The sequence below is a fragment of the Mustela putorius genome, unplaced genomic scaffold (genome assembly GCF_011764305.1).
Source record: "Mustela putorius furo isolate JIRA1106 unplaced genomic scaffold, ASM1176430v1.1 tig00000095_pilon_pilon_pilon, whole genome shotgun sequence".
NCBI classification, from domain to species: domain Eukaryota; kingdom Metazoa; phylum Chordata; class Mammalia; order Carnivora; family Mustelidae; genus Mustela; species Mustela putorius.
The window spans coordinates 40187394-40213551 of NW_025421280.1; the positions used below are offsets into that span (position 1 = coordinate 40187394).

At 67.1% G+C, this 26158-nt stretch overlaps 1 protein-coding gene across 4 annotated transcripts; it reads right to left on the reverse strand.

The window, feature by feature from the left end:
• Positions 1 to 24696, reverse strand: CSNK1G2 (casein kinase 1 gamma 2). Of its 4 annotated transcripts, none has more exons than XM_045087404.1 (12): positions 24535 to 24696; positions 8415 to 8850; positions 2776 to 2816; positions 2517 to 2586; positions 2282 to 2430; positions 1954 to 2188; positions 1793 to 1878; positions 1640 to 1724; positions 1406 to 1554; positions 1193 to 1276; positions 1007 to 1113; positions 1 to 912 (listed from the first exon to the last, which is right to left on the reverse strand). In XM_045087404.1, the coding sequence occupies exons 2-12, from the start codon at positions 8596 to 8598 to the stop codon at positions 858 to 860; spliced, it is 1245 nt and encodes a 414-aa protein (XP_044943339.1). In that variant the 5' UTR covers positions 8599 to 8850; positions 24535 to 24696; the 3' UTR covers positions 1 to 857. The 4 variants fall into 4 exon arrangements, with proteins under 4 accessions (XP_044943339.1, XP_044943348.1, XP_044943341.1 ...); XM_045087413.1 differs by lacking the exon at positions 24535 to 24696 and adding an exon at positions 23615 to 23782; XM_045087406.1 differs by lacking the exon at positions 24535 to 24696 and adding an exon at positions 14478 to 14651.
• Between the last annotated feature and the right edge of the window lie 1462 nt (positions 24697 to 26158).

Genomic DNA, 26158 nt, shown 5'->3' on the forward strand with positions numbered 1-26158 from the left:
TGCTTTCATTTTCCTTTATTTTTTTTAAAAAAGCCCCTAAACTCTATGGCTTCCAGGAAGCGTCAGAGAAACCGAAGTGCCGTTTCTGTACACGGTGTAAAGCAAGGCCTAGACGCACACCCGCTGCCAGGCCGGCCCCGCCGCTCCAGCCCGAGGGCCAGCGCAGGCCCTCCGGGGACCTAGGGGGACGGCTCCCGCCAGGGCTGCCCAGCCCGGACGCACCCGCGGGGCTGGGACCAGGCTTTAAGGCGCTTGTCTCCTGCCGCTGCACCGGGGCGTGGAGCCCGGCCGCGAGGAGCCCGCGAACGCCCGGGCACAGACCTCAGCCCCAGCGCGAGCAGGGGCCGCCCCTAGGGCTCTGGGCCCTGGACTCGGCTCCACGAGCAGCAGCGGCAGGAGACCCTGCGGGGCTGTGCCCGCCCGCCCAGGCTGGGCTGCAGCATGTGGTCGGGGCCTCCCCCACCCCGCCTTCCCCTGTGGCGCGGGGAAGCCCAGGGTGGGCTCGCCCCCGCAGCGATGCCCACGGTGCCCCCTCGAGAAAACGGCCTTTGGATCGAGGGAGACAAGCTGAACTTTATGAGACTAACAGGGCGGGCGGCGCGGGCGGCCCACTACTCACTCCGGCGGGCGGCGGCCCCGCCGCTTCTTGTTCCGCTGTCACTGCTCTCGGAGGGAAGGACTAGACACGGGTGTAGGAACGTTCGGCCAAAGTCTCGTGTGAAGGAAGTGAGCCCGCGAGGGGCAGGCGGGCAGCTGGCCAGCCCTGTAGTCTGTGTCCTGGCTGCGGCCGCGCTGCGGGGCCGGACTGCCCCCGGGGGGGCTGTGGCAGGAGGGGTTGGGGCGCCTCGGCCCCAGGGTCACTTGTGACGCTGCACCGCTTTTCTCTTCCTCCTCTTGAAGAAGCAGCAGCACCTGCACGGGGAGGGCAAGGGGACAGGGACATGGGGCATGGGGTGGGAAGGAGGCCCGAGGTGCCCCCGTGCCCGGCTGCTGCCCAGGGCCTTACTTGGTGTCGTCGGCCACCTCCACCTCCGCAGGCGCTGTGATGGGGGCGTTGGAGTGCCCGGCCGTGGGGTCGTCCGCGTTCAGCTCCCCGTTGGTGGAGTTCAACGCCTGGGTGGGGGCGCAGCAGGCGGGTCAGGGGGGCCCTGCCCCACCCCCCCATGTCGGGGTCGTCGGCCCCGCCCCTCACCTGGTTTTTGCTGTGTGGCTGGGCTTTGTCCCGAGGCTGAGGCTGCGAGGGCAGGTCGGAGTGGACCGTGCCGATGGGCGTGGGCTGCAAGGGGTGCGGGGCGCACTGCTGAGGCCGCCCACCACGGGCCCGGGCCCCGCCCCTTGCCCCCGCCCCGCCGCCCGGGGCCCCGCCCGCCGCAGGAACCAGGACTCTGGGCCGGCGCCCACGTACCAGGGGCTTCCCCGCCCAGTCGTACTCATAGTCGAACACGAAGCCGCTGCGGTCAAAGAGGTCGGTGAAGAGCTTGCGCAGATAGTCGTAGTCCGGCTTCTCGAAGAAGTCCAGGCGCCGCACGTAGCGCAGGTACGTGGCCATCTCCTCTGTGGGGAGCCGGCGGGGGCGCAGGGTCAGCGGGGCGGGGCGCGGTCAGCCGGCCCGGGGCCGCGGGGCGGGGGCGGCCCTCACCTGGGAAGCTCTCGCAGAGCACCTCGATGGGCGTCGCCCGCTTGGTGTCCCCGATCTTCTGGTAGCGCTCCTTGAGCGTGTCGGCCTGCGGGGACAGCGGTCAGCCGAGCCCGCGCCGCCGGCCCCCGCCCCCGCCCCCACCCCCGTGCCCACCTTGAGCCCCTGCCAGGGCAGGCTGCCGCGCAGGAAGTACATGAACATGTGGCCCAGCGCCTCCAGGTCGTCGCGGCGGCTCTGCTCTGCGGGGGGAGAGCAGGTCAGCGCGGCCCGCGCACCCCCCCCCCCCCCCCCCGCCCAGCCCGCGCGCCGCTCACCCTTGCCCAGGTGCGTGTTGATGCTCATGTAGCGCGCCGTGCCCGTGAGGCTCTTGTGCTCCCGGTACGGGATGTGCTTCTTGGTCTCGGGGTCGATGTACTCCTTGGCCAGGCCGAAGTCGATGATGTGGATGGCATGCTGCCGCTTGCTGCCCGGCCGGCCCACCAGGAAGTTCTCGGGCTTCACGTCGCGGTAGATGAGGCTCTTGGTGTGCACGTACTCCATGCGCGTGATCTGGGACCGGGGTGGGGGGCGGTGAGGGCCCCCCGCCAGCCGGCCCCCAGCCCTGAGCCCTGCTCCGCCCGCCCGCCCGCCCCCAGCCCGCACCAGCTGGACGGCGATCATGAGCACAGTCTTGAGCGTGAACGTGCGGTCGCACAGGTCGAACAGGTCCTCTAGGCTCGGCCCGAGCAGCTCCAGCACCATGGCGTTGTACTTCCCACACGGACCGAAGTAGTAGACCTGAGGGACGCCCTCTGCAGCGGGCAACACAGACTCCTGTGGGGCCTGCGGGGCACCCTGGGCACCGCCCCGCACTGCGCGCGCCCGGCTCCGGCCGTACCTGCGGCGTTGAGCTGCTTGTAGAAGCGGTACTCCAGGTGCAGCTGGGGCGCCCGCGACTTGATGGGCTCCTGGGAAGGGCAGGCGGACATATGGCCAGGTGACCCCCGCCCCCCACGGTGTGCAACACCGCCACCCAGGAGACCCACTGGGCCAGTCTGAGCTCAGGTGACAGCCCCCTCTCTGCGTGCCCACCCCCCCCCAGACTCTCGGCTGGTCTGAGCCTGGACCAGGCGACGACACAAAAGTCCCAGACTCACCAGTTTAATAGCCACGTACTCATTTGTGTAGAGATTCTTCCCTGCAGGAGAGACGAGCGTCAGAGCCGCAGCGCCCCGGCAGGGGGCCCAGCGGACCCAGGGGCCTCCGGGGGCCACCTCCGATTCCCCGGCAGACCCCCTTGAGCTTGGCCACGTCCTGGGAAGGAAAAGAACGCCTACACGGCCCCCTGCCCCGCCGCGGGTGGCCCCATCGCCCCCCCATCCTCGAGGTCCCCCCGGCAGGCGGCCCTCTCCTCCCGCCACCAACCAGGCCCGCCCACTCAAGCAGGCCGCTCCCAACTCCTCTCTAGGGACTCCTTCCTGCCAGCACACCAGCTCGCTCCAATCTCTCCCATCTAAAAAGACAAAGAGAGAAAACGTAGACCCATGGTGACCCCAAGGCCCCTCTTCAGCTCCCACGGCAGCAAACAGGAGAGAGCAGCGTTCCCCTCAGCCGGTGCCATCTGACTGCAGCAGCCCCTCGGGGCTCCCGAGAACACTCCCACCCCTTCCCCCTCTGACAGCTGCTCGGCCTCTCCCCAGGACCAGCCCCAGCGCAGTCCACGCCCCCGCCCCCGCCAGCCCATCTCCTTCCGTCCGTCCCGCCAGCAGACCCCAGCCCTGTGGAGCACAGCCCCCTGGCAAGAAGCCACGTGGAGAGGCCTGTCCAGGTCCTGTCTTGCAGGGGACTCACCGAAGGGGCTCCACCCCGGCCATCGGCGTGGGGAGCTCCCTCGAGGTGCAGAAAGGAATGAGGCCCCAGGTTCCAGCAACACCCTGCCCACAGCGGCTCTGGCTGCCTTCCCAGCACACCTGGGGCTAGGATCTGTGTGCCTCACAGGTTCGAAAGAGCCTGGGGGAAGTGGTCTTCCCGAGCCCATCACTGACCCGCAGGACCTCCAGAAGCCCATACAGAAAGAACCCACACACCCAACCCCAGAGACCTGCTAACATGTGAGTTCCAGAACCAGCCACAGCCCAGGTTTCACCTGCTAGAAACCCCAGATGGGGCTACTGGAGAGCCAGCCTAGCCCAGCAGCTCAGGGCTTCTGTCAAAGGGTCCCGCACCCTGTGGCTCCGAAGTCGGGTGAGCTGCGGCACCACGGAGGGCTGCCCGGTGCTCGGCCCCACTCCCCAGCCCCTCCGGGAGCCACTGTGCCGCGGGGAGCCGGGCTGCCCTCTCCCACAGAGCAGCTCCTCCCGGCACGACCCTGGCCTATGCCCTCGGACCGGCCTCACGGGACCCGGAAGGCCACGTACATGGCCCCACACGGTATACCTGCTCCTCCGGGAGGCCGCGCGTCTGTCCCGCTGTCCCGGAGGAGGATCCGCTGTGGGGAGAGGCCCCAGCTTACTCCCCCATCATGGTGTCACCTGCACCACGCTGTCCCTGTGAACCAGCTCCCAGGCTGTCGCGGGGGCTCTCCCGGCCCACCAGCCCCTCCCCCAGGTCCCCGCCCCATCCCAGGCGTGCTCCGGGTGGTCTGTGGCACCAGCGGCCTCCGCGATCCTAGGGCCTTGTTCCCAGGGGCGGTTCGAGAGTCCACAGGTCCACTTCCCTGACACGCTGCGCAGGCCCTCAGGAGAACCCGAGGAGGGGACACCGGACCCCCCAACCGCCAGCCGTCACGTGTGAGGTGCCTTCTCATGGGGGTCTGCAGTTGTCACTGGGAACGCGTGACAGCCTGTCCGAGTCACTCTGCGGGCCCCTGGCAGGCTTCGGCACGCGGACAACCGGCAGTGTGTTTCCGTTTTTCTTCTCCAACTGTTGCCCAAAGAGAAAAGCTCACTTCTGATGGCGTCTCGAGAGACCACGTGGCCGCCACGGGCCTGTGCCCGCGCCGTGCAGGGGCGCCCAGCCCGCTCTCTCCATGTTTTCCCGTCTTCGCCGTGGCGGGCCATGGTCAGGAAGGGGTGGACTGCGAGACCCCGTGTCCTGGCAGACCCTGTTCACACCGCAGACGACCAAGAGGCTTATCAGACGCTCTCTTGAAGCCCGGCTTCCTTGTTTTTGATGAAAACTAGCTTTTGCCTCTTATGTTCTTTCTTCAACGTTTTACGAGAAGTCTCAACATAAACGGAAGCGCCACACGGGGAAGACCCACATCCTCAGGCCCCAGGTGACCTCAGTGAACCTGCTCCTTACCCCACTGAATGGCCGTGCACCTGTCACCAGATCATCTCCTTTCAGATCATCTCCTTTATTTACTTATTTTTAAGATTTTATTTATTTGAGCGAGAGCGAGCACAAGCAGGGGGAGCAGCAGAGGCAGGGGAGAAACGGGCTCCCCACAGAGCAGAGAGCCCGCTGCGGGGCTCGATCCCAGGACCCTGGGATCATGGCCTGAGCCGGAGGCAGAGGCTTCATCAACAGAGCCCCCGGGCGCCCCACCTTCCTTCCTTCTAGTAAAAGCAGAGCCCTGCGAAGCAGCCGCAGCAGCTCCCGCGGTGCCTGTTTTCACTGGAGGCATTTCCCGGGGATGCACACACCCGCCGGGCCCACGCGATGCGTTCGGGCAGACATGGGGTGCCTCCGGCTCCACACGGACGCAGCAGCCCGCCCGAGGCAGCGACCAAGGGGCACCACTGTGCCCGACCCCCCTTCCCGGCTCCAGCCGTGTTTCTCCGAGGACGCCGGCGGGCTCCCAGGGCGCTCTCCCACGCACCGCAGGGCTGGGTACCACGCCGAGCCGCCCGGCCCGGTCCGCTGCTTGTGCTGAAACGTGGCGTGCGACTCACGTGTGGCGCCTTCACTCGTGGCCGCTAAGGCCGAGTGCCTTCTGCGCCCCATGGCGACTCTCTCCACGCCTGCCGTTTCTAATGTGGTGTCTCCCCGCCCTCGCAGCAGAACGGGGCTCGGGCTCACGGCCCCGGGTCAGGGCTCGCACGCCCCGCCGGCGAGCTGGCTGGGCACCCCTCTCCTGCCCGTCTGGACTCCCGGCGTCTTTTTACACGTGTGCGACACCGGGACTCTGTCACACAGTGCTTGGCACACCACCTGTCTGTGGCCTGTCTGTCCACGCTCCTAACCGGCTTCCTTGCGAAAACACGGGGTCTTTCCAAAGACTTCAAAGACAGAGCGAGCAGGCAAGCGCCCGAGGGGGGAGAGGGGCAGGAGAGTCCCCAGCGGCCGCTCGCGGAGCGCAGAGCCGGACGCGGGGCTCGATGCCACAGCCCAGAGATCATGACCCAAGCCGAGACCAAGAGTCAGACGCTCAACCAACGGGGCCAGCCAGGCGCCCCTCACAGCAGGAGTCTTTAACTCTGAGGGTTCTGACCCTTTACAGTAACTGACCACTGGGTCTTGCTGAAGAAACTGGCGTCTGACCGCCTGCGTGAGCCCCGAGACAGCCAAAGTCCTTGAAGGCCAGAGTGAGTGGAAGGTGAGCGTGTGCCCACGTGCCCACTTGTGTCTCAAGTGGGGAGTCGCACACAGCTGGAGGCGGTCAGGGCCTTGGCCTCAGAGGGCCTCACCAATGTCAGCGGAGTCACTGGTGCTCCCGAGGGCGGCGAGCAGAAGGAAGATCCGTGGGGGCCACAGGAGGCTGCAGCGGCCGCCGTCCGGGTGCAGAGGTGCCCTGAGCTCCCCCGGCCCCTGGCTAAGAAGCCAGGACGCCCTCGCCACGGGACAGAGGTGACTGCAGCCCGAGTGAGGTCTGCTCTCAGCCGAGTGCCCGCCCCCAGTGATGTCAAGATGAGCCTCCACGGCAAAGGGTCACACAGACGCCCAACGCGGCGGAGAAGGCAGTGCCGGGGTGTGCGGGACACGGCGAGCGAGGCGGCGACTAGGAAAGCGGAGCCAGAGGTGCTGGGCGCTCGGTGTTGAACAGTCACGAGGACGCGTGAGGCTCAAAGGACGAGACGGGGACACGAACGCGCAGATGGGAGACTCCGAGGGAGAAACGGGGCGTCCAGAGAAGTGAGAAACGCCGAGCGTGGAAGGAAACTCCCCCCCCCGCGGCTCCGACGACAGGTCAGACGCGGCGGAGGGAAGGAGGGTGAACGGACAGATGCGCAAGACCGAATGGGACGGGAGCAAAGGGGGGCCCCGGGCCCTGGGAACACCCGCCGCCGCCTGGGGGCCCCGCGGACAGCGTGAGCATCTCGTGTGCGCCGCGGGGTCGGGGGACGCAAAAGGCCCGAAGACGAAGGCAGGAAGGAGCCGGCCAGAGGACCGAAGCGGCTCCGATGTACCGGACAGGAGTCACGCAGGTCTGCAAAGCGCACTCAGTCCCACGGACAGACACAAAGAAATCTGCCCTGAACCACGCAGAATCGAGGTCTGAAACCAGAGGCAAAGAGAAAACCTTCGAGTTGCCCGGAAAAAGGACACACGACGGACAGGAGGGCAGGAATCATCGGGAAGTGCACACGGAGACCAGCCGGCGTCCCCGAGCGCGCTCCAAGCAGAGTCCGGACAAGCCTGAACTCGGACAGGGCCGTGGGACTCCCGGGCCCTCGGACGCTGCCCACGGGGAGTTTAGAAATGTCGCCGTGCCTGCGGGGGCCAGTCTGGCAGTTTCTCGTCCGCACATAGCTTGTCCGCGACCCAGTGCTTTAACAAAACATCTGCACACGACTTGGGGAGGGCGCACGGAGCGTGTGCACCACAGCGGCGGGAATCTGTGTGCAGCTGCTCGTCCCCGAGTGGGAAGACGGGACAGGGACAACGGGGCGTGGTCACAAAGACCGACAACCAGCTAGCTACACACGCAGCAGCAGGGACACGCAACACCATGCGGGCAGAAACCGGCACAAAACACCAAGCCCCTCAATTTGAAAAAGGCTCGAAGTCCAAAACTGCGGCACCCCACAGCCCCGACGCACCCTGTCCTTAGTCTGTGCACACCCGGACTGTGAGGCTGCCGACCCCAACACCCCAAAAGATAGGCCTGTGTAGCCCCCAGGCTGCAGGCCAGCACTGGGCCCGGTCTGTGTGAGCACGGGTGTGCACACACGCACACGCTAACAGGGCAGCGGGACGGGGACAGGGTGGCTCCGTCTGGGGTCGGCTGCGGAACAGACCGCAGGCTGTTGGGAGGGCCGGACGCCGCTGCCCTCTGCTCTCTGCCACAAGCTCGGCAGCCTCGGTGCCCGAGTGGCACACGCACCGGCCGTTCGAGCCCAGCACCAGCCCCACCTGCCCCCTCAACCAGCACACAGAGATCGGACCCCAGCCCCGACAGTCTGCTCGTTCACAAACCCCGAGCCCTGGGCTTCCTAGAGCCACAGACAAGCAGTGAGACTCCACGGCCCAAGCCCAGTGCTGATGCCTCGAGCAGCTGTGCTGTGCCTCTGGCTCCGAACGGGCCCCCCAGCCTCCCAGGGCCACAGGCTGGGGGAGGGCTCGGGCTCTGCCTGCGGCTCCAGGGCTCAGCGAGAGCTGAGCACACATCTCACCGGCTAATGCCCCTGTCCCCGCCAGCTAGAAACTTCCACGTGGGCACACAGCTCCCCGACTGACAGAAACACAGGTCAGGTCGAGGCTAGGGCTCCACGCGTCCGGCAAAACCTCCCCCTTGGAGGAGGTTTACCTGCATTCCCAGGCCCAACCATCTGTAGCCCCCTGGGAGTGCGGGCCGTAGCCCCATCGGGCAGCCTCCCCCTCCCTGTGCCCCAGAACGTAACAAGGGGCTCACCTAGCCGGAGTTCCCCGAAGTTGCCACAGCCTATCTTCTTCCCGACCCGGAAGTTGGGTCCCACCATCAGGACCCCTGAGCTGGTCCCCGAGCTCCGGACGCCGTGGCTGGTCCGGCCGCCGGCCTTGGACATCCTCCGACCCTCCTCCGACTCCCCTTTCCCGCCTTTCTTGTCAAAATCCATAAGTTTGTGGTACCCTGGCCTCTCCACGGTGACTCTGCTGCCGTGCAAATCCCGGGTCCGGGCAGACCTGAGGCTGCGGCCGGCTCTTCGGGGCTAGTACACCATGGTGGCCCGGCGGGCTCCCTGCTAGTGAGACGCGGGCGCTTGCCAGGGCCCGGCCGTGGCGCTCATCTCGGTGGCCTCGGGGTCGCATGCAGGGGGAGGACACATTCTGTTGACAGGTCCCGCCGCCTCAAATCTCGTAGCTCCCAGCTGGTAGAGAAACAAAGACAGGGGTTAGGAGGCCACAGGTGTCCACGACACAGTCCCAGACTGGTGGGGGGACCCACGGGTAGCACCACGAGAGGCTTGGGCAGTGAACCCGCACGCTGGAAAGACTTCTAAAGGTGAGAGTGCGACCCACGACTTTCTGGGAGACAGGAGTGCAGTGACTCACGCCCCTGTGAATGCCACAGGTCAGGCTGGTGGGGGGTGGGCTCTGTTGAGGGACCCCAGCCCCATGACTCGAGGGCAGAGCCCCTGGCAGAGGAGGTGGCCAGTCACATGACTGAGGCCTCAGAACCCCAAAGCCAGCTATGGAGCCCCAAGCCTGGGTGCAGAGAGACCAAGGCTGATAGACCCTTACCACGGACCTCGGATGCCTCGGGGCCGTCCCACCGAACCCCCTGCACCCCACCCTGAGCTGTGCAGGTGGGCCTAACCATGCAGAACTGTGGCCTGTGGTCAGGCGGGGCTGGAGGAAACCTTGACCCTGGCAAGGCTTCACTCGGTCCGCAGCTGCCAAAGCCGGCACAGGCTGTGTGCGCCACTGGAGTGGGCCCAGCCTCGGCCGGAGGGACTACGCGGGAGCCCTGGAGGGCTGAGGAGGAGGGTGGGTACCAAGCAGCGCCCAGGATACAGGGAGGAAGGGGCCGGCCACCCAAGCTGGCTGTGGCGAGGGGCAGGTACCCACAGAAACCACCCCGGCCAGCGGCCTCCAGCCCCGTGTCCCCAAGGCCCTCCCAGACCTGCGCCCACCCAGCAGACTCAGCCAGACCCGGCCTCTCTCTCCAACCCCACCAACCGCTCACACCAAAGCCAAAGATCTCCTCACAGAGAAAGCACCAACTCCGCCAGCCAAAGCGCCCCCCTCTCAAGTCAGGGTGGGGCGCCCGGGCGCCTCCGGGGGCTGATGGAGTGTGACCGAGGACACCCAGGTCGTGATCCCAGGGTCGTGAGCGAGGCCCCTGCGGGCGCCTGCCCTGGGGGCGGAGCCTGCTTGACTCCCCCCCCCCCCCCCCCCCCCCGCCTCTCTCCGCTGCGGCCTCTGGGCCTACCCAGCTCACACCCATCAACGTCCAGTACTCAAGGCCTGCCACACCCACCCGGAATGTCCACGCGGGGCTGACGGGACCAGGTGACGGAAACAAGGCAACGGGACACAGTGGGCTCACCGTGGAGGGAGGCAGCCGGCGTTTTTAACAGAGTGGGCAGGGGCTGGCAGGCGGGACACGGAGAGAGCAGGCTGCTTCCCCGGGGCCAGCGCTGCTGCCAGCTCTCCCGGGCAGGGGCGCCGGCGGCACAGATGCTGCTGCCTCTCCCTCGGGGGGGCTCCAGCACCCCTGCTCCGCGATTGCCCAGGGCTGTGGCGCACACACACCCCCTTCCGGGCTCGCACACAAGCGTGCACACCCACATCACCCAGAAAGGCGAGCTGCCCTGGGAGCCTGGGTGGGGCCTGCTCGGGTCTCCTGCCCCCGTGGGAAGGAGCTCAGGCCAGTGGGGAAGGCCCAGGGAAGGCCCCACCCGCTCTGGGAACCCTCCCTCCCTCCAGCAGGCCCTGGAGGCCAGAACCAGCGGGGTATGCTGGGCCCCCCAGTCAGCAACAGGGCCCAGCACGAAGAAGGGGGCGTGCGGGGGTCCCCCGCCTCCCTGCTCCGTCAGTGGTATCCCACATACCCCTGGGCAGAGCCTAGAACACGCAAGGGACGTGGGGTCTTGGGGCAGTGGCCGGGCCCCCCCAGGAGGGAACACGGCCATGTGAGACTAGCAGAGCCAGCCCGCTCCGTCGTGGGCGCCTGGAGACCCCGCAGGAGCCCCCCGAGTGCACCCCGGCTCCGCCTGCAGGTGACCCCACAGACACCGTCGCCCCAAGTCTGCTATGAACACTGCCCTCGCGCCTGTCCCCCAGCGTCCACAGGAGCCGCACTGTGGCAAGAACCCAGATGTCCCCCGACAGACAGCGGGTGCGCACGAATATCGCGTCATCGGGAAGGATGAAATCCTGCCGTGTGCAATGACGTGAACACACTAGAGCCGGTTACGCGGACCGAACTCGGCCAGAGGAAGACGCCGGTCACGGGCATCACGGATACGAGCGTCGGAGAAACAGGACGGCGGCACAGGGGCACCAGGAGAAAATGAAACCAAGATAACACCAGACGCGGAGACAAACCGTAAGAAACTCTTAACCTCAGAAAACAAACAGAGCTGCCGGCGGGGAGGGGGTGGGGGCGCTGGGGCACCGGGGACGGGCACCGGGGAGGGCAGGTGCTGCGGGGGCGCCGTGAACTGCGCAGGACGGGAAGTCGCACGTCCTACGTCTGAAGCCAGTAATACATTAGATGTTAATAAAAAAATACTTATTTCCTGTAAAAACAACAACAAAGCCCTCGATGGGCTCTGTCCTCCGCCTGAGCCAGACCCCGTCCCAGGCACGCCGCGGGGGCGCGGGAACCGCAGGAGAGGAGCCGGACAGCACCTCCCTCCCCATGAGAGCAGACGGCACCGCCCGTCTCTCGGACCTTGCTCTGCGTCACCCGTATCACGGATATGACCCACACCCCATACTGGTCACCCTTGAAAAGCGCACAGTTAGGGGCGCCTGTGGGGCTCAGTGGGTTAAGCCTCTGCCTCCGGCTCAGGTCATGATCTCAGGGTCCTGGGATCGAGCCCCGCATCGGGCTCTCTGCTCCGCGGGGAGCCTGCTTCCCTGCCTGCTTGTGATCTCTGTCAAATAAATAAAATCTTAAAAAAATTTTTTTAAATCTAAAAAATAAAAAGAATAAGAAAGCACACAGTTCAGTGGTCTTTAATACAGTTACCCAACCATTACCATGATCTCATCCCAGAACATTCCGTCTCCCCAAAAAGCAGCCCCAACCCCATCAGTCATCACCCCCGAGCCCCCTTCCCATCCATGGAGGAGCCTGGTCTGGGCGTGACACACGCGTGGACTCACACCCCGTGGGGCCTTCTGGGAGCACGTCCATGCCAGGGGCCGCAGGGCACGCGTGTCTGTCTCTGGGCGTTGAGAGGGGAGCCTCGGCGGACACGTGCAGCCGGGGTCCTGGGTGCACCGCGGGCACGCCGCTGCGGCCCTGACGGACATCGGACATCGTACCGAAGCCGTCAGAGCAGCAGCCGCCCGCGTCCCGGAAGCCCCCAGCGCTCCTCCGGCTCTAGCCCGCCCCGCCGGCGCGGCGGCAGCTCCTCGGTCCACGTTTGCCCGCACGCCCGCTCCTTTCTAGACACGGCCTCCTCCGCCAACCGAGACAGAGGCGGCCAGACCGGCTTCCCCGAGAGTGGCTGCGGCGGAACGTCGTCGTGAAAAGGGAGCGGAGGGGGCACGGCCCGGTCTGGAGCGGCCTGGAGGGCCGGACGGAGCAGAACCCGGCAGGACGCGGCCACCCGCCGGGGCAGGACTTCTGTAACAAACACCTGTTCTCTGGTACAAAGTGCAGGGCAGAACGCCACAGCCACAGCCGCCTGGCGGCCGCCCCCGCCCCCCCCATGGGCCCCTCACGCTCCCGGCGCCCGCCCCGCTCCCCCAGGAGCCTCCTGGGGTCTGCACCCATGGGGCGCCCCAGCCCACCTACTGCCCTGCGAATGCTCAGACTCTCCTTCCCTCAGAGCGCCACCAGGCACAGGCCACCAGGTACAGGGCACCAGGCACAGGCCACCTGCGCACACGCAGGCACAGGCAGGCACAGGCGCGCACAGACTCGAACACAGAGGCCCCGAGTCCTGCAGACGTAAGAGCTGCGGGAGTTTTCAAGATCGTGAGGGACACGGACCATTCAAGCATCTCACGACGGCCGCTCTCCTGATGAGGGGTGAGCTCCAGGGATGAAGGGGCCCCGGGGGCTCCCCGCAGAGGCAGCATGCTGGAAGCCAGCAGGGGGACCACCTGAGAGCCATCAGCTGGGGGTGGGGGGGGAGGTCCTGAACACAGGCTCCACACAGACGAAGCCAGGACAACCGGAAAGACAGACACCTGCTCTCTGTCCTGGGGCCTGGCACGGAGCCCCTCAAACCCGGGGCACTTCCCGAGGGACCAGTGGGTCTTCAGAGGCACCAGCAGTCGCCGGGCGGGTTAGTGGGAAGACCTTGGGAGAGGAGCTGGGAGGCCAGGCAGGCAGGGGAGGCTGGGCCAGGCTCCGCGGTGCCCTCTGCAGGCAGGGACACCTGGCTCTGGATGCCACTCCCTGTGGACCTACCAGGACGGCTCTGCCCCAGGCACGCGGGAGGAGCTCCTCTGTGGGCCACACACCTCAGGACCTCAGCCCCCGCTCCTCCTGGGAGGCCCCCGGCCAGCGGCACAGGGCCATCCCTAGCAGCGCCCACCCCAGATAGGCATCTCCCCCGGCCTCGTGACCCAGGCGCAAACCCTCTGGGCCTGCAGAGCTGCCCTCCGGAGACCAGAGCGCCAGGAAGACCCCTGTGCCTGGGGTGGTTCTTAGGGTCCCCTCCAAGAGACCATGTGCGCACCCCAGCCGCTGCCTGTGACGGCGGGGTCTGGGGTCTCGCAGCACGCCCCTCCCCAGACACCTCTTGCTGCTGCCATGAAGAAACCTGACCATGGGGGTGCCATGCTGGGGGCTTGGGGACACCGTCCACACCCCTCACTCTCTCACCAAACCCTCTACGGGGAGGGGTCCACCAGCTGGCCCACTCAGCCACAGGCTCCTCTGTGTGAGCCTCCCCAGCGGCCCCTGGCGGCCTCCCCAGCCAGAAGAGCCCCCAGTGGCTCTGGCAGATGGTGCAGACCGGGCGCCTGGGCGCAGCTCGGGAAGGATGTGCGTGTGTGCTGCCCCACAGAGGCCCCGGCACTGTGCCAGCGGCCCGCACCTGTAGCTCTCCCAAGCCCCACGCTGGCCCGCAGCTGCCCCCCTCGGGGTACAGCAGGCACTGTGGTGGCAGGTGAGAAGCCCTTCAGTCTGACCCCTTCCCGGGAAAGCTCTGAGGATACCAGGCCCTCCTCACCCCCACGGAACAGGGCCACCTCCCCGCAACCCAGCAGGCGGCACAGACCTGCCAACGTTCTAGAAGGCAGCCAAACTCAGCGTGCCCTGGGAGGCCACCCCACCCAGCACGGGCCACAGAGGGGCATTCTGGGTCATGCCTTGGTCCACTCTGAAAGCCAGATGGGAGCCACAGGGGACCAGCAAGAGCGAGTCACCTGCCAGCCCAGGAAAGCAAGGAGAGGAGCAGCACAGAGGCCTGACGCGGCCAGGACCGGGCAGGTGGCAGCCTGGCATGCCGGGGTCCAGCCGGGTAACCCGCCATCCAAGGGCACGGGAGTGTCTGCCGTCAGCCCCAGCCCTGCCCAGGCCTAGGTGCCGCCGCTAAGAGTAACCCTGTCGGGGGAAGGGGCTCCCGACTCTCCCTCAGGCCTACGATAAACCCAGTCTCTGCTCAACCAACAGGGCCTCCAATTCCTGACACAGGGCAGTTCCCCCGGGGCCCCCCGACCCAGGAAAGGCCTCAGCCTGCCCCCACCAAGAGGACCACAGACCGCGTGCCCAGGCGGCCCCCGTGTCCCCACCAAGCAGGCCTCGTGGAGACCTTTCTGGGGCAGGGCTGTGCTCCTCTGTGAGCACCCACCTCAGGTGAGTTACCTGCCGTGGTATTTTGGGGGTCCTCCATCTTGTCAGGGCCAGGGGCCAGCTCCCCTGGTGGAGGCCCCAAGAACCCCCTTCTCTGACCATGTCCACTTAGTGATGTCACAGTCCCTGGCTGACATCACCAGCGCAGCCCCATCCCAGAGCCGGGGCAAGTCTGGGAGCAGGTGCGCGCAGACAGCCTACCTCCTGAGATGTGGGGCCCTCTGAGGCTGCCCTGGGCCCGGGGCCCAGCCCACAAGCACCCACGTCCGTGGGATCCAGGCTGCGCCCCACCCCAGCATCTCTGGACACGCACATCCCTCCTGAGCCGGACCGACCCTTGTCTCACGGGGCCTTGAGGACGGGGAGGCCAGGCCCCCTCCCAGGACCCCCTGTGCCACATCCCGGTGTCCACACAGCACTCCCAAGGGTGATCTGGACCCCGGACACGTGACCGACCTCGTGGTCGCAGCCCAGAAGTCCCAAGTCACTTGCAAGGTCGTGTTATGACAGAGAAGTAAGTGCCCCAGGGTGGCAGGCCCCCCGCGACAAGGTCAGCGCAGTGTGTTCCGGGGAACAGGTCATGCGCTGCGTGTCCCAGAGGAAGGACTGCAGGTGACCAGCGAGGGCACGTTCGGGGACAAGCATTCTCAGTGGGTGCCACACACAAGCCACTGCTCAGCGAGCAGGAGCGGAAGACCCTCAGGCCACGGTGAGCGTCCGCTCAGTGGCCACGAAGACGCCCGGAGGCCGCGTTGCAAGGAGACAGCGTGGAGTCCTGGGGGTCGGACAGGGGCACTGCCGCAGCCACAGGCGGCAGCCACCAGAGTGTGCTCTCCAGCGGCTCGGGCACAGCCGACGCGGACAGCTGTGCAGATGTGGCCGGGTCTGGACCCAAGAGCCCCGGAATTCACAGTGCCTGCCTTGCGACCTTCCGACAGACCTGGGCTTTCACACAATGAACCAGATCACAAAAGAGAGGTGAGGCCCCGATGACAAGCCCCACAGCCGAGCCCACGCACTGGCACCAAGCGGAGACTCGTAAGAGGTCGACCCCAAGACCTGGGCACCAGGATCCCCGGCAGGCAGCAGGAGAGGACGCCCAGGATCTGCTTCGAAATGTCGCCTCCAAAAAGCCTGGCAGGACACAGATCCCTGGGTGAGCTGCTGGGGCCGTGGGGCCCCGCGCCCCGTCCAGGGCGTCTGAGAACAGCGGAGCCGGAGCCGAAGGGAAGCGGGAGGACTCCAGTCTGATGAGTGGGGCGCACTCCAGTCCTGCGACGGGGGATGGCGGGGACGTCCACAGGGCCTCCCCGGCCATGGGGGCTCCGAGGGGTGGGCTGGGCTGGGCCCTGCTGCTCAGGCAGCCTGCACCACGCCCCACACGTGGCCCACGGGGGGCCATCTGTCCAGCCCGGAAGTCACCAGTCACGTTCACAGAAGAGGAACGAGGCGGGTGCCAGGGGCTCAGTGGACGCCCGGGGCTGCCACACGCCAGCGCTGGCCTCTCCTCCGACCGCTCCCAGCCACCCGGGAGAGCCCTCATCCGTAACTTTTCATAGAGCTAACCCACTATCGCGGGGCAGGCGACCCCACCACACGTGACAGACCCCGGGGACCCCATCCCGGCAGGCCCAGGGCGGCCAAGACACTTGCTGCAGCAGTCCCTGGTGTGGGCACTTGTGTCCCTGGAGAGGCATGTCTGAAGCCCCAGCAATGTGACCCTCTGGCACATTAGGGTAGGCTGTCTCCTTAGACAAGTGTCCTCACGAAGAGAGGACAAAGATATCCAGGAAGGGCAGGCGCAGCCAAGGAACAGCAAGGACAGCCAGCAAGACCAGAATCCGGCAGGGGCAGGCAGGACCCGTCCTGAGGCCTGCAGGGCGGGTGCGGCCTCGCCACACCTGGATCCCAGACCTCTGGGCTCCAGAACAGTGTGCAGCCCCGCTGGGAGACACCGCGAGTGGCCACAGGCAGGAGCTGCGTGGGCAGCCAGGACCCAATGGGACGAACGCAGCCTGGGGACATCCTGCAGGACCCCCGGCCAGCCCTCCTGCGACCTCCCAGGGCACCACACGAGGAACAGTGGACTCAGGGTCCCGGCCCAGAGGGTCCGAAGCCGAGGGACAACGGAAATCCCGTGGGGTCGGGACGGGGTCCGGGGACAGAGCGAGGATCTCTGCTGAAGGAGGGGACAGGCCCGCCCGTCACTGCGCGGCCGTGCAGCGTGAGCGGAGGGCCCACGCGTGGGGCCCCGGGAGCTCTGTCCTGTGCGGGAGCTCCGCTCACGACTACTCCGGAAGAAGGGCTACTAGCAAAAACCCAAACTGGGGCACCTGGGGGGCTCCGTTGGTGAAGTGTCTGCCTTCGGCTCAGGTCGTGATCCCAGGGGCCTGGGATCGAGTCCCGCGTCGGGCTCCCTGCTCGGTGGGGACTTGCTTCTCCCTCTGCCTCTGCCTGGCCCCTGCTTATGCGCTGTCCCGCCCGCTCTCCCTCCAACAACTGAGCCACCAAAACCAGGACACTGACTCATGAGGCCCGCGAGCCACTCCGAGGCTGTGCGTGCACCTGCTCAGAGGAGCGTGGGTGAGGGAGTCCACGGCCACGGGACAGCTGGGTGCCCCCACACAGCTGCTGCAGGAACCCCCGGGTTCTAGAAGGTGTGGGGCAGGCACAAGGAGGCAGAGACGGCCCCGTGAGGGTCAGACCCTGACCCAGGAAGCAGCAACGGCGCGAGAAGCCAGGATGCGGACAGTGACCACGGAGTCGGTGAAGACGGGGAGACCGGGGCCTCACCCACAGCGAGTGCAGAACACGGCAGCGGCCGCCGAGGAAAACCGTCAGCGGCTCCTCAGAGTTACTCACGGAGCCGTCAAGGGACCCAGCGACCTGCTCCTCGGGGTCCACCACAGAGAATGGACAACATGCGTCCACACAAAACCGGTGTGCCGTGCTCACAGCAGCCGAAAGGCAGACACAACCCCCACCTCAGTGTCCACCCACGGACAAACAGACATGCGTCCCCCGCCCATGGGCACGGCCTCGGCCCCCAGCAGGAGCGAGCACCCCCCCAAGCCCTGGGGATGGACCCTGAGCCCACGACACCCGGGGAGGGAACCGGACACAGGAGGCCCCACGGGGTGTGAGTCCACACGTGTGACGTGTCCAGACCAGGCTCCTCCACGGACGGGAAGGGGGCTTGCGGGGGTTGGGGCTGGGGAGGGGGTGACGGCTGACGGGATGGGGTTTCCTTCTGGGGTGACGGGACATTCTGGGATGACAGGGAGGTGATGGTCCCCCAGAACTACGAATGTATTAAAAACCACCAAAGTGCACATTTCAGTGAATTTTTTATGGTTCTGTAAATTACATCTCAACTCAAAACAGAAAAGCACAGCGCGTGGCATCTCAATAAAGCTGTTTAAAAAGCCACAGGGCGCCTGGGGGCTCAGTGAGTGAAGACTCCGGGCTTGGGCCGGGGGTCGTGATCTCAGGGTCACGGGGCTGAGCCCCAGGTCGGGCTCTGCGCTCAGCACGGAGTCTGCCGGGGCTCTCCCGGTCGGCGCGCCCCACGCGTGTAGGCGCACGTGCGTCCTCTCAGGTAAGTCCTGAGAAAGCCCTGAAAATAAACACGAACCAACAGGCAGAGTGAGGGGTGGGGGGGACGGGCGCCGACGGAAGGCGCACCTGCGAGCCCGCCCGGTGCCGAGGCCGCACCCCTGCCCCTGCGAGAGCTTCCGCGGAGCCCAGGGCCCGGGCCCACAGGAAGTCAACGCCACAGAAACGGCCGGCCCGGGGGAGACTCGCCCAGCGTGAGCGCTCAGCGACCCCAACCTGCGCGTCTCAACCCCTAGGGGGCCCCGGGCGAGGATGCCCCCTGCCACAGCCAGCCAGGACAGCCCCAGTCCACGTGGCCCGGGGAGCCTGAGCTCACAGAACACCCCAGCGCTCACCGAGGCCGGTCAGGGCGATGCTGCGGCCCCCACGCTCCCGCGCACCCCACTCTCCCGCGCACATGCAGGGCTCTTGCACCTCCAGGCTCACAGGAGCCCACACCGAAGGCCCTCGGGAGGCGGCCAGCACCCTCCCGCCCCGTCCCCACCACCAGAGACCCAGGCGGCAGTGGGGACCAGTTAGAGAGACCGGGAGCAAGCCGGAGCTACCCAGCCCCTGCCTCTGGCCACACACGTGGCAGCGCCTCCCCCGACACTGGAACAGCGCCCAGTGCCCAGGAGGCCCCTCAGAACACACACGCGGCCCTGCTCACGACCCGGGATCCCAGCGCTCCCCGAGGGGCTGAGGCCAGCGTCCGTGTGGGCTGGGAGCTGCCACTGCACCCTGAAGGTCCCACTGCGCACCCCACAGGCCCACCAGCCACCCACCCCACCCCGCAACAGCCCGGCACCGGCAGCCAGAACAGCAGATAAAAACACTAGGAGCTCCATTAACAAGGGACCTCGGTCGGCAACACGGAAGCGGGTGCGAGGGCGTCCCCGGAGGACACGGGACACGCTCCCACGAAGTAGCTCTTTCTGTTTGTCCAAAGCTCAAGTCCTCGGGCCCAGCAGAGCGGACCGACTGCGTACTGGGCCACAAATGTTTACTGGTCAAATCTGTGCTCTTTTTTTTTTTTTTTTAAGATTTTATTTATTTATTTGACAGACAGAGATCACAAGTAGGCAGAGGCAGGCAGAGAGAGAGGAGGAAGCAGGCTCCCCGCTGAGCAGAGAGCCCGATGCGGGGCTGGATCCCAGGACCCTGAGATCATGACCTGAGCCGAAGGCAGCAGCTTAACCCACTGAGCCACCCAGGTGCCCCTTCTGTGCTACTTCTTAAAATCAAATATTTCCAATGAAAATTTAGCTCCCAGGGGCGCCTGGGTGCCTCAGTGGGTTAAGCCTCTGCCTTCAGCTCATGATCTCAGGGTCCTGGGATCGAGCCCCGCATCGGGCTCTCTGCTGAGCAGGGAGCCTGCTTCCCCCTCTTTCTCTCTGCCTGCCTCTGCCTACTTCTGATCTATGCCAAATAAATAAATAAAACCTTAAAAAAAAAAAAAAGAAAACTTAGCTCCCCGAGAGCGATGGGCCACAAGTGTCAGACACGCCAGCAGGAAGGAACTGACCGGCCGGGTCAAGGCTTCCCGCACAGGCGCCGGGGCTCAGCGGGTTCGGCCTCTGCCTCCGGCTCAGGCCAGGGTCTCAGGGTCCTGGGACTGAGCTCTGCACCGCGTGCTCTGCTCAGCAGGGAGCCTGCTCCCCCCCACTTGTGACCTCTGTTTCACCAAATAAAGTGAATTCCACCTGTTGCTTTTGTGCCAAGGCCGCCACCGCGTGGCCCGAGTCCGCTCTCCACCTGAGATCTGGAGCACCTGTGCCTCAGAAACCCTTGTCACTCCCAAAAGCCGAGGACCACCGAGACCACCTCGACGGGGACGCTGAGGCCCAGGGGGTGAGCGGGCCCTGGAGAGCCTGGGCGAGGGCCACAAGGCGCACTGGGAGCCTCGGGGCTGGGCCCCTGTGCCTCGGCCTTCAGCTCTCCCCAGCCGCCCAGCCCCTCCCGCCGGGCTGCAGAGGAGCTCCGCCGGCAGCTGAAGCCGGACTCCCGGCACCAGGTGCAGCTCTGGACGTGGTCCCCATGGAGCCACGATGCAGCCCAACCCAAAGCTCCAGGCCGCATCCCTGATGGCTCCTGGGGGACCAGCCCCAGAGCCCTCTCCCAGCTTTCGTCCTCAGACGTCCAGCTCCAGGACACAATGGAGGGCTGCACCGCACAGGCCCTGGGACCCACGGCCACAAGCCTCACGCTCGGGGAGGCCACTCTCAGCTCGGCTCCCAGCAGCGGCTCCAGGGCAAGGCTCTCACCGGGGACATCCTGCCCCCAGGAACCGTGGGCGACACCTGGGGACGTCTGCTCCGTCATGACTGGAGGGCTCCTGGCACCAACTGGGTGGGGCCAGGGAAGCTGTTCAGCCCCCACAGCACCCAGGAAGCCCCCCAGGGAGTGTATCAACCCCGGTGTCAGGGCGCGGCGACAGAACATGTCCTCAGCAGATTTCCAACAGGCCCGTCGGTGCAGCCTAAGCAAAAAGAAGGCAGCCCCCAAGCAGGGGCCCGCAGTGAGCTCCCGCCAGCCTCCCCGCAGGTGTCAAAGCAGAGAGGCAGGACGGAAGGCACTGCTGGGGCAGGGAGGTGCACTCAGAGCCCCAGGGCCCCAGGGCTCACTGCCCAGGCCGATCAGCCCTCCTGGCCCCACGCTCGCATGCGGAGCTGCTTGGGGGGGTGGACTGGGGATTCGTGGGACACACAGCTTCCTGCACAGCATGGTAAAGACATCGGTCTCCGGTCACAGCCCCAGAATTACACCCAAGACCATTCCTAGAAGCAGCGAGAGCGCCCTCAGGTGTCCTGTGTCCCAATGAACCACACCCACCTCTACCGGAAGCCCTCAGCCTTCCTGAAGTCTCTGTCTAATCTAATCTAATCTAATCTAATCTAATCCAATCCCTGAGACACACAAGTGAACCTGGGGAGACTGAAGTGTCCCAGGCCCTCTGCTGCAAAGCCTCGAGAGGCACCGCCTCACCGTGGGGTGCTGTCCAGAGCCTCCAAGGCCACAGATCTGCAGAAGGGCTCTGCTGGGCCCACTCTCCCAAGGCTCACTCCACGCCCACCAGCCAGATCCTGGGACCACAGCAAGCAGAGACTATGAGGACAGGCACAGCCACGGGGCAGACACTGCCCTCAACCCCGTATCTGCAGGGGAGACAGTACCTGCTCTCTGAGACGGGGGCTCGGTCTCCAGACCCAAAAGCAGATGAGGTGTCCCTCACTTAGAGAGCGGAGACTACTGGATAGCTGGCGTCTCCCTTTACACACAATCTTCCTAAGACTCTAATATCACACACCAATGAGAAACCAGTGACAACGCAGTATGTCCCTTTCCGCCTCTTAAACAGGGACCGCCCACCCAGGGCAGCCTTGGATCATCCCAGGACCCGCCCTGGAGCTACCCAGGTCCTGGCAGGAGGGTCTGAGCAGCGTGAGAAACACAGGCACCTTGCCCACCTGCCAAGAGAGCTGCACTGGACTTGGGGGGCGGGGGCTGCTGACGGGAGCCTCAGCAGACAGAACCCGAGGTCGACTCTGCACCCCAGGTCTGGTGCATCAGTTGATCCGACGCACGCCAAGAGCAGCTTAAGGAACAAAACTTCTGTCACGACGCTTAACCGTGGATGCTACCGAGCTCCCGGAAGAGAAAGGACCCGTCGCGGGGTGGGGGGCTCCCAGAAATGGGCCTCCAGCTGCCCTGAGGGTGAGCAGACCATGCGGGAGGCCGTCCAAGGGAGGGGACCCCAGACGGGGCCTGGACCGGGCTGGTGCGACAGCAGGGCCCAGAACCACAGCCTGCTCCTGTGAGCAGTTAGACTGGGGGTTTCAGCACAAGGACTTACCCCCCTGGGAGAGTGCCTCTGACCCTGTGAGTGGACCCCCACAGCACAAGGGCACTGTGTGGAAGACGGGATGAGAGGGAGACACCAAGGCAGGCCAGCGCCCACGGGATGGTGAGGACAAACAATAGCTCCCAGCCAGCAGGAGCCCCAGGGACTCCCAGCACACCCACTCCTGCCCGGGCCAGTCCTGCCTGGCACCGTGGGCACCGAGGGGCACAGGTATGTGCGCTGGCCTCATCAGGGCCAGGCCTCCATACCCAGCAGGTCACTCAGGACTCTGCTTCCTCGACTGCACAACAGGGACTCAGGAGGCTGGCCCCCAAAAGGGAAGGGGGCAGACTCGAAGCCACGCAAGGTGGGGGCCTTCCAGACCCACCAGACCTTGGCTTGGTTCTCTCTTTCCCTAAGGGCCCACTGACTGCACCACGCGGAAAGACTTGACCCGTGGGAACATTCCCGAGCAATCGCCAGCTCTCCCCAGTGCGCCCTGCGGCCCAGCGCCAGCCAGCAAGGCAGCCATGCTGGCCGCCACCCCAACCAGCACGCCCCGGCTCGTGCCTACAGGCACCTGTCTCCCCATCAGAGCCGACCATGTTGACCTGCCGATGTCACCAGAGGCCTGAAGGCTGGTGGCCCCCAGCCCCCCACCTCTCCTGCTCCCCCCAGCCTTCTGCCCACCAATGGACCTAGGGCCTTGATGGAGTTCACCTGCTCCTAGGAGGAGACAGGGCCCACCTGGAAAGAACCTGCCAAGACAGAGATCGGCCCCACCCCAACCAGGGCGAGGGACCCTGCTGCTTTTGAGGTGGCCTGGGGAGAAGGGGGAACTCCACAAAGTCAACTATGGAACAAGCGGTTACTGGGTCCCCCAGGGGAAAGGCCACCACAGGACAGGGGGCCCCGCAGGCCTGTCCCAGTAAATCCCCATGGACACGAGTGACCCCGTGGGTGTCTGCAATGCCGACTGGCGGCGCGCTGGCTTCCCCCGAGCTGGGATGAACGGATAGAGAGGCTTTCAACTTCGGGAAAAACCCCTCACCTACTTCCTCTCGCAACCCGAGGTAATGACTGTGTAATTAAAAAGAAGAGAAAAATCAGCTGGAACCAGAACCAGCAGTTCAGAGAGGCCTGTCTTCACAGGGGCTGTCATCAGAGCGGGGACACACCCAGAGCCACGTAACGAGCCACTCATCCCCAGTCCCCTCGAGAAACGAGAAGGCGTCCACATCAGATGCGAAGCCCGTTTACGCAAGGTCCTGTGCCCCACGGCCCCCGCAAGCCCCTGGGGTTCTGTCCACCCCCGGGGCCGGGCATGTCCAGTCCGCTCCTTTCAGACCTCCCTCCCCACCCGCACCACACAGGTCGCACCTCCACTGGCCCAGCAGGCACCGGACCGCGCCCCCCCCCCCCCCCCCCGCACTCAAGCACTCCCCGTTTGTTTCCGAGGCCAGGCCACAGACCCCCCCAGAGGATGAAGAGAACACCTGGGGGGGCCACAGCCCAGCCCCACCCACCAGCCTGCCCATCTGCCTGCAGGGCTCCCTTTCTTGGGGCACAACTTGGAGGAGACACAAGCAAACAGAAAACGAACTACCAGCGAAGCCGCAAACTTCCCCCTTTCGAACCTGCCGGCCTGGCTCCCAGCCTGTCTTGTCAAGGGCCCACCTGCCCCAGGGACCAGACCAAGGCCCCGCGGACCTACCCCCACACTGGAGCCTTTGTGTTCCCACTCGTCTCTCTCACCCACGAGCCGCAGCCTGTGGGGCTGGAGACGCCAGCGGAGCCGGCCAGGTCCTGCAGGCGAGGACCGAGGCCCCACGCAGCGGAGGGGCCAGAGCGCCCGGGGCAGGCGAGCCGGAGCCCTCCGAGGCACGGCCCACAAACACTACCGCCCCGAGGCCAAGAGCCCCCAGGCCTCCCCAGGAGGACAGCCCCAGCAACCCCCCCCAAAGCATCCCTGAGAAAGTTGGGGCGGGGGGGGGCGGGCAGGGAGGAGATGGCGCGGCCACCGCCCCCGGCGCACAGACCGCGCACCCCCTCCCAGAGCCAAAGTGTTTCCGGAAAACAAAACCGGGGGCGCGGGCGGAAAGGGGCGGGCACAGCCACACCGAGGCGGCCGCTCCTAAGCAGGGCCCCGCAACAGGTCACCGCGGACGAGACCCCCTGCCGCAGGCCCCGTCCCCGCCGGCCCCGCTGTCCCCTCGGGGCCTTCCAGCCCACAAAGCCAGGGACGGCTGGGCCGGGGCAGGCGTCCAGGGTCGAAGGGGGGACGTGCGGGGTCACGGGCAGGGGGCAAGGGGCCCGCGCACCCTTGCCCCCTGCCCCCTGGGCCGCGAGAGGCGCAGTGGAGCGCGGGGTCTCGAGCCGGGTCCCCGGACGACCGCCGAGCCTGCACGGGGGCGGGGGCAGCGCGGCCGGAGCCAGGCGTCGGCGGGAGCGCGAGGCCGCAGGGCCCGAGCCGGGGAAGGGGCCGTCCGGTGGGAGCGCGGGGCGCGGGGCGCGGGGCGGCGGGGCCGTATCGCGGGGTCTGGGGGCGGGGGGGGGGCCCAGGTGCGGGGCCGGCGAGCGGGGGTCCGCGGCCGGGCGCGTGGCCGTGGCAGCGGCGAGGGCGCGCGTCCTTACCTCGGGGACTCCGCCGTGGCCGTGGCCCCCGGCCGGCCGGGCAGCGACCCGGGCTCCCTCAGCAGCGCGGCGCGGACCCCCGCTCCGGGCCCCGCTCGCGCTGCGGCTCCGGCTCCGGCGCCCGCTCGGGCCCCCGCTCCCGCTCCCGCCCCGCCGCCGCCGCCGCCGCCGCCGGCCTCCGCATGTTGGCGCGGGCCGTCCCCGCGGCGCGGGCGCCCGGCTCGCCCCGGTCTCGCAGCGTCGCCCGCGGCCCGCGCTGACGCCCCGGCGTGGGGGGAGGGCCCGCCCGCACTGCGCAGCCGCCGTCGGGCCCGGGCGCGCGGCGCCTCAGCGCGGGGCGGGGCTTGGCGGTCGCCGGCGCCGCCGCACGACGGCCGCCGCGCTTTGCGGCCGCTCGGGGACGGGCAGACAGCGGCCCGCGGGGTGTTCCTGGGGCGCGCGCCCCGCAGGGCTGGGTGGGGCGGGGCGGGGTCGGGTGAAGCGCGCGCGCGCACGTGTGAGGAAGGAGCTGGGCCGCGTCCACACTCCGGGCTCGGGGGGCGGGGGGGGGAGCGGGACTCCCGCCGTTCGCCCGGGCCCGCCCGCCGTTGCCATGGCGACGCGTGGCGGCCGCCCGCCGCGCTTCTGTGACGTCACGGTCTCGCCACCTGACGTCACGGCCGGGCGGTGGCGGCAACGGGGCGGGGCTTGCAGGGCTAGCGGGAGCTCTCGGAGAGGCGGCCGGGCGGGCGGGCCGGGGGGCGGGGCTTGCCCCCCCCCCGCCGCCCCCAGCAGGCTCCCCTGCAGGGTGGAGCGCTGACCTCCCGGGAGTCCGCCGGCCTGCGGGCGCTCAGGGCTGCGAGCACCGGGCCCGGCGGGTTCGGGGGGCTACGGGGACCGCGCGGGGCACAGGGACCCAGAGCTCAGCCCTGCGGGAGGACGACGGCATCGGAGCTCGGGCCGTTGTCCGGCCGCGGTGGCCAGGCGGGAGGCCGAGGAAGGGGTCCACGGCGGACCGGCGCTGCAGGGCCGGGGCGGAGGCGGCGGCCGGCCTCGCGGGGCCCGCGGAGCCGGCCGTGGTGACCGAGCACGTGCGCCGCCGTTAACCGCCGCAGTCCTCGCCCGCTCAGGCCAGAGACCCTGCGGAGCCCGTCCGTAGACCTCGCTGCACCCTACACGACCCGCGGGCCGCCCTCCCCAGTGGCCGTCGAGACGCCGGGCAGTGCTGTCCCCGCTGGGGAGACCGTGCTGAGCGCCCGTCCGCTGTCGGCCCAGTGTCCCCTGAAACCGTGCTTTGCCGCCGCCCCTTTCTCTGCCTTTGGATTTTGTCGGGGGCGCGAGGCCCAGCCTGGCCCCTCTGGGACTCCCCGAGCCAGGGCTCTTGCAACCCTGCGACCCATCCTCTGTCCCACGGCAACATGCCCGCCTCCAGGAAGCCCAGGCCACAAATGGCCGTGCTGTCCTTGCTGGCGGCGTCTGACCCCTGCCCAGCCTGACCCTGCAGCCTTGCCCCTGTGGGAAGCGACATCCCAGGCCGCTGAAGGAAGAAAGTGAGGCCGAGGCTGGGGCGGTGCCAGGAAAAGGCTGTGTGACTCCGCGCAGGTCGCCGGCCCTCTCTGGCCCTCCACGTCTGCAGGGTAGGACG